Source organism: Sparus aurata, chromosome 5, assembly GCF_900880675.1.
Source record: "Sparus aurata chromosome 5, fSpaAur1.1, whole genome shotgun sequence".
NCBI classification, from domain to species: Eukaryota; Metazoa; Chordata; class Actinopteri; order Spariformes; family Sparidae; genus Sparus; species Sparus aurata.
Window position 1 is genome coordinate 16,860,400 of NC_044191.1, and position 7,901 is coordinate 16,868,300.

General features: G+C 38.7%; 1 protein-coding gene across 4 annotated transcripts in view; it reads left to right on the forward strand.

Annotated features, from left to right (window-relative positions):
• ddr2l (discoidin domain receptor family, member 2, like) overlaps nucleotides 1-5,155 on the forward strand; it is a 30,222-nt gene extending 25,067 nt beyond the window's left edge. For all 4 annotated transcript variants that reach the window (XM_030417469.1, XM_030417470.1, XM_030417471.1 and 1 more), the window contains 2 exons: nucleotides 758-907; nucleotides 1,456-5,155. In XM_030417469.1, coding sequence (XP_030273329.1) covers nucleotides 758-907; nucleotides 1,456-1,590 — 285 coding nt within the window. In that variant the 3' untranslated portion in view covers nucleotides 1,591-5,155. The remainder of the gene's footprint in view (nucleotides 1-757; nucleotides 908-1,455) is intronic.
• Nucleotides 5,156-7,901: the final 2,746 nt, after the last annotated feature.

Sequence of the window (7,901 nt, forward strand, 5' to 3'; positions counted from 1 at the left end):
CCCTCTCTGGGTAACCAATGCAGATGTGCCAACACTGGTGTGATGTGTGACTTACAGTATGTCTCATGTTAGTTTGAAGTCCAGCAGTTGCATTATGGAGACACAGAGGAGCAACTTGAGGGTGGTGAACAGTGAATTACAATAATCAAGATGGGAGGAGACAAACACATGATTCCAGGTCTTAAAGAAAGGAAAGGATAATATGGCTTGATTTTGGCTATGTTTCTGAGCTGGAAGAAACCGAATTTGAGCACCTCCTTTATGTGCCACTCCAAATTCATATGTTGGTCAAAGAAAGGTTATTTTGAGTCTTGGTAACCATTGCTGCTAAGGGACCAATATGTTGCTGAGATGCTCTCAGGGCCTACAATGAGGGTTTTGTCAGTGTTAAGTTGGGAGAAGTTATTTCACATTCAGTCCTTGGCTATTGGCTATTAGGTAGTCTTGCAATGTATAAATATTAATTGTCAATTTGAAGGAAAAATATATCGGGATGTTGTCTGCATAACAGTGCAAAGTAACTAATAGAATGGAAGAGGGCCAAAGATTGAGCCTTTGGGTACACCACGTCCGTCGAGCAGATGAAGAAACATACTGATCAATGGAGATCAGATAAAAAAGTTTTCATTGCTTACCACGACTTGTACAAGTTGTTTATAAACTTATTTTGTCAGTGTTCCTTATAGATTCTAAAATGTGAAAAGCCCTCACATAAAATGTAATAATTTAACTTATGTCACCCCTGCCTCCTCACTAGGGTAAGTTCACCACGGCCAGTGACGTTTGGGCGTTTGGTGTCACCCTCTGGGAGATCTTCACTCTGTGTAAGGAGCAGCCCTACAGTCTGCTGTCTGACGAACAGGTCATAGAGAACACTGGCGAGTTCTTCAGGAACCAGGGCAGACAGGTGAGACGAATCAAACACATCCACTAAGGACAGAGTTTAGAACAATTATTACTTACTGTTCCGTCCAGGCAAACATTGGTACATATTCCTGCAAGAGTTTGCATCGTTTAAAAAATTATTCATGTTTGTGAATCATGTTAAGTGGATGTGGGCTCAAACTTGAACTTTTTAGACATCTAGCACTGTATGTATTTAGTTTGTAACTTTGTAACTAACACAATTTGCTAACCAGTTCACATTTAGCAGGGCAAAGGTCCTCCACAAGGGGGACCTGTTCAGTTGTTGTATCAGTTTTGGACACGCAATCTACAGAAAAAGAAAAGCAGAAGAGGAGTTGTAGTCTACACAAACATATGTTTTGGATGATGTACTGGGCAATTAACCCTTTTCATGCTTTTAAGTTACTCGTATAAACAGAAATTGGATGGTTCTGGTGATAAATCATAAACATACATAACAAGTCAGGAAGTACTACGTCTTTCATTTTTAGGTGTTTCTCTTTTTCTTCACTATCTGATCTCTTTAACTCTTCTGTATTTCCCTCCCAGATCTTCCTTTACGGCCCTCCACTCTGCCCACCTTCTCTCTTCGAGCTGATGATGCGTTGCTGGAGTCGCGACCTCGCCGACCGGCCCACCTTTGAGGGACTTTACCAAGCCCTGAGACCCCACGTCAACCAGTGAGCCGAGGCTGCCGGGACGTACCACTCTGGCTTTCCTCGGCGGGGGTGTTTGTCCATCTATAGACTCCTGTAAGAGGACATGAGAAGACTGGAATTGTGTTACAAGAGTAGGTCTCTGGGGGAATGAAGAAACCGGCAGACTTGTGAGCTGAAGGTCGGCTTGCTTTTTGGTAACAGCAGCGTTCTATTCTGAGAGACAAGATGGAGATGGAAGAGGAGAAGGCTGATCAACTCAGAGGAGAAACTTTTTGTGAGATCCAAACCTTGCCATTAGTGAATAAGGATTTCTAAGCTTTTTTAATTTTTTCTAACATTACTGATTTCAAGGTTTCATCCGTTTCTTTAAAGCTCCTTTGATCAAAACCTATTTTCCGACCTGTAGACATATCTTCTTTTCATGTTGTAATGGTGGCAAAGGTTGGCCTTTAAAGATGCCATAAACTGGACCGACTTTTAAGTCTTGGTAGTTTCTCCTGTCCCTGTGGTTTTTATTATTATTGTAAAGCACTGTCTGTGTGTCTCAGTTATTCATGTTCATATATTAATCCACACTGGAGCTCGGGCTAGGGTCAAATTGTAGTGTAGTTTTTATTTTTTAGATTTTTATTCTATTTTATTTTTTTCTTGTTCAACAGTATTTGTTTTTTGTTTGGTCTTTTTTTTGTGGATATGAATGTTGTTCAGCTGAGGTTCACATCACGGTGCCAAGAGGCTGCGTTGAAACCTGTGTGGTTCACAGACTGAGAATCAGTCAGTGGGATAACTGTGGGTAATTAAGGAAAGAATTTGACTGGAGGCACATTGAAACCAAATAAGGAAAAAAAATGTGTTGTGCCTTTTTTGTTGCCAGAGTGAAATAAAAAGTACAAGTGATTAAAAAAATGACATGATTATATTAAATGTAACTCATCTGTGTGAATGGACTTGGCTACAATATACCATTAACATCTGCCATTTGGTGGATGCTTTTATTCAAAGTGCCTTACGTTTTTATTATCAGTGGCATCAGCGGCATGAAAGCCAACACTGCTAGCAGGGACAGTAATCAACCATGTATCTAGTTCAAAGATCTAAACAAGATATTATTTCCTGTGTCTGTGATAGTGCTGGAGCTTAATTGTCTGTAGATTAAGTGTATATATGTCTATGTTGGAGCCAATAGACCTGTCGATGTGTATAATTTGTCTCCATTAGCGCTGTCCTGCCTCGATGCAGCTACCTGTGGTTTAGTTTTTTTCCTGCCAAAGATTAGCCAGCTAACCACAGAGCGTTAATATTTGAAAATGTAAAGTCAGTAGTTACTAGAATAACACAACAGTTAAAACACAAGAGAAACCCCTAAATTAAAATAGGAACACCAAATTACCAAAATTACCAAACAGAAAAGAGGTCTTTGCACAAACTCAAACTATGATAGAGATTTAGGTTAATAACCTATTGTACTGCTAACTGACTGAAGGTCACAAGTTGTTGTGTTGTAGTACCTTACTAATGTTGGAAATGTGCCTGTTTGATTGCCTTACCTCTGTTTTTTCTGTTTGTAGCTTTCTTGAGAACTGTTCATCTAATCTACGTCACAGTTGACGTTGACTGTGTGGTGTTGTCAAAAGGCTTGCATTATTTTTCATTGATTAATCTAATAATTCTTTTTTAGATTAGTTAATTAATGTATCAGTTAATTTACTCAAAATAAATATCCGAAACTTGCCTTATTAATATTTCAAGGTTTTATTCAATGATTTAATCATCATTATCTATTTTTCACACCCATTAGAAGTTTATTGTCTGTGCGGCTTCACACTCGACCCTACACTTCCTTGGGTTGTCAGCAATTCAGCCGCCAAGTTTGAAGTAGATCAGATAAACAGTTCTCGGGATATGCAAAGGACAGACATTCAGACAGAGATTCCTTGCTTTATAGTTAGTTTATAGTTTATAGATACTAAGTTTGGTTTAGTTCTAAAGACACTATTGCCTTGTAACACAAATATTGATGGTAAATTGCTTGATACTTCAATGGCATGATGCTAAACAAGGATTCATTTAGTTTAAAGGTGCAATATTTAAGAATTCATACACACAACAAATAGAGGGCAGCATATCATGACCACCAAGCGCTGCTACGGGAGGCTGCTATTAGCTAGTTAGCTCAGTTAGCCACGCAGTTAGTGGTCTGGACTGGGAGCCTAGAACACCAGGGAAGTGTTGGAGTTTATCCCACTACTACAGGAGCTTTGGACCAGGACAAGCCAGGGTGGGCTGTTTAGCGTGCTAACTTCAGTAGGTATATCTGCAACACAACATACAGCCTCATGTCATAATGTCAAAACAGTTATATCTTCACATTCTGTTGATAATGTGTTAATGTTCAAATCTTACATACTGCACCTTTAAATAGATGCAAGCTAACTACCCTCTTCAGTTGCTGTATAAGAACCATACTTATAAAGATGTGATGTTTAAACCAGGTGTGGCTACATTCCAAAAATTGTGGCCATGCTGGCTAGCCTTCTGCATGGCTAACTGGGTAATTATCATGTCATGTTATGAGTTATGATTACAATAATTCTGGTATACTTTATAAGACATGCTACAGCAGCCAATCAGGCTAGACCAAGTTCAAATTTTGACCAGTGGAGACATGACACAACATCTGTATTTTTGGCCGTATGTCGCATAACTACTGTGTTAGAATGGAAGCCTCTGAGCTGAGGTCGATTGAGCCACTCGAGACCGAGAAGGATTAGTCACTTAAATCAATATATGCAGTACATGTGTGCAGTAGTTTAATTTTCCCCACCTTCAGAGCAAATATCTCAAAATCTAAAACGTAAGTACAACTCAGCATCACCTTCGCAGGAAAGAGCGAGAACAACCAATAATGTTAAGTTTGAGAGCATCGTTCAGTGTTAGCGTTTTGTTATTTGTACTGTATATGAACACATCTATGAGTGTGTGTGTGTGTTGAGAAAAATAGGTTTTGTGTGTCTCGATTGTGTGAAGACATTCCGTTTGAGCACTGGGAGCTTGTTGGGATTAAAGTGGTAAACCGGAGTGGCTCTAATGTGCCAAATTATGTGATTAAACAAGGATGAGAAAAAGGAAGTAAAAGTAAGGAAACCACTAAACTCAATCTCCCAGAGTCCTTTGCTACAGTGAGCCTGTGTATTTTGTAATGGTTCCATTAGAGAGATAGACAAGTCTTTTAGCTTAATAGTGTACAGTATAAGTGATCTATAATATCTCAGTGTGTGAATGCAGATTAGGTGTGATAATTGTTATTGATAATTATCTATCAGAATTTATAATAGCTATTCCTCCGATTATTCCTTTTCTGGGAAGGTGTTGGGTTTTTTTCCTTTTTTTTCCAACAGGTTCAGCAGTTTCAAACAATTTCTAACAGAGGTGTTCTGTTTCACACATGTGTTGTAAATAGGCAAGTAGCTGTGTATATTAATATATTGGGAGGTGGGAATTTTTTTGTTCTGTCATCCCAAATAATTTCAATTCTGTACCCTCTCATGTCTTGGTTTGTTTTTCTCATAATAAACATTTGTCAAACAGAAGAGTAGAGATTGTGTCTTATTTTACGCAAATCAGTAAAGAAAAAAATCATGATAATGTGACAATTGTTGGGGTCTGTACCAGACATCTTTTCTTATATCTCCTGAATTTGAAACTTCCTAAAAGAATTGTGTGATATAGATGTCAGGGTGTATGTTCTGTCAGCCATGTTTGTGTTTGTTTTTTAAATTCTCGTCTTTTTTTCCCCCCTTGTGTGTTGTTAGGCTTCTCGGTGTGAATTGTATCAAAATCTGAACTCAAAATCAATTTGTATCTTCGTTGTGATGGTAACTCACTGCAACTCACCACATTTCGGTTTTGACGGAAAAATCATTGCAATGACAAAATGTCTAGTGATACTAAATGTTCCTGCGCTGGATATCAGCAGGGGGCGGCAGAGAGGGGGAAACTTTTTTTTCCCCCAAACTGTGAATCCTGCAGACAACTTCCACCTCGGTAATGTAAGAATACAAAATGAGTAACACCTTGAACAGCTAAAACCATCAGCTGCACCAATCACAGAACCTCATGTGGGACTGAAGGGTTACCAGACATATTTTGTACAATAGAAATGAGAAACTCTGTTAAATACTGATGCTCATTGCACTTGGAACAGATTGAATCTTCTTTGGGGATTCAAACTGAGGCATCAGTCATTTATCACGTTAACCTCAAGGCCTCTGCAGCATTACACTTTCTTTTTTTTCCCTTTTTCCAGGATAAACAATGGCTAATGTGTTCCAGTTTAACAACATGGTTCATGGTGGGTAGGAATGTTTTTGCTACCCACGACACTGGTGATAAAACTTTACAGCCTATAAATACGGATACAATTTGTCCTTTACATTGATTAAAGCTTAATTAATCTGTCTCCTTTTTAAGCCACTAGGTTGCAGAAGATCTCCAAAACGTGCTACTAGCCATACAGATTAGCACGTTAGCATGGTGGTCAGAATCCACTCACTCTAACTGTGTATGCCTGCTGTTAAGGTTTAAGCTAGTGGTGTACAGCGGGTTTATCAGAAACATGAAAACATTTTTAGGTGCTGGAAACACTGAGATTGACCCGGAGAGAAAATTTGCAGCAAAACCAATCTGTTAGCTAAAAGAGGCTACAGTAGAACTGCAGTGTTGCTGACACTCACCTTTCACATAAACCCTCATTTGATCTTTGTTAAAAAGCAAGAAAGGTATAATCATCCTCTTACTAACCAACTCACCTCTGCAAAAGGCCTCGTGATTGATCTCGTTATTTAACTAATAGTAGTTTATGAAGACTTTAAAGGGGCACTATGCAGTTTTGGAGAGGAAATTCAAACCCAGAATTTTTATATTTACAGTCAGTTCATTTATTCAGTCATGAAGACGAAAAGTTTGTATATTTAGTCAATAAATGAATACCATCATTGTCATTAAAGGAATTTACTTTTTCAGGCCCAACTTGTTCAGATGGGGTCAAAGGATCATCTCTCTCTTTTCTCAAGTACAGTAAGAGTTGGATAATGATGGCAAGGTGTTACAAAACTTTTGCAGGACGGAGCTACTCTTCCTCTGTGAGAACCACACCTGCTGTAATTGTCCTTGGCGGAAGCAAAGCTAAATATGAGAGAGAAAGAACCCTTAAGCAGAGGTTTGTTTGCAGATGTGGCGCAGTGACTGCAGCTTTCATAAGGGTGGCTCGACAGAGGTTTAGGGCCAAAAGGCGAATCACACGAGATAAACAAAACTCCAGGTTTCGTTTTGCTAGAGGTAATGTTGATGTTGCCAAAGCTATCGGCCGCTTCAGGTATGAAGAATAAATGACTCTTGGTTAGTCTAAAAATAAGCGACACGTTTAGTTTTGGACAAGAATTAGACGTGTAAAGGTTTACACAACACTGGGCGAGGTGACAGCAGCTTTTATAAGTGTTTTTTCAGTGGTTTGATGCTAGAGCAGGCTCAGCCAAACCCAACCTGACTGTAATTGTTGGTGCTGCTCCTTTCCCTGTTGTGCTCCTGAATGTGTGAGGAGGTTTGGTCAAGAAGAGGATTATTTTTATCTCTCATGTGTGAGCACTGTCACGTCCACAATCACATTCAGAAAGGAGTGAGTAAAGCTTAAGTAACAATTGAGCTGTTCCTGATTTTTCTATCAATGATAAAAAAAATAATAAGTGGGGAAAAAACAAATAAATGAAGTGGCTGTTTCTTTATGAGCTAAGAAAGTGCTTCATTTTTATTCAATGTAAGGACCTTTTGATAGTGCTTTCATTCAGTGTGATTTTTTTCAATGGCATGAATGTATGTGACAGTTAGCATACAGTATTTATGCATTTGTATTTATGGACATCATACATGCATGATTTTGTTCTGGCTGTTTATTTAAGAAACACAAATGTGTCTCATAAAGGGATTTGTGTAACAATAGCAAACAACAACCATAACTTCTCATGTCCCCAATTTTAACAGCAGGGATCGTTTGGTTTAAAAAAGATAGTGATATAAATCCAAGAAGTCCGTAATTTCTAAGCCTGTTCGCTTTCACTGTCCAGGCTGAGTTCAGTTCTTGTGGTTGAATCATTCCAGACATTTAAACTCTGTATTTGCACAATTTGTTCGTACAGTTATTTCTGATGATTGTGTACAAGAAATGCACTATGAGGGAACCCCAAGCTGTACTGAGCTGCATCATGTTGATGTTTGCTGCTCATTCGACATGCAGGATGTGAAAACAGAGGTATAAAGATTTTGTTCATGTAAATGCAATGT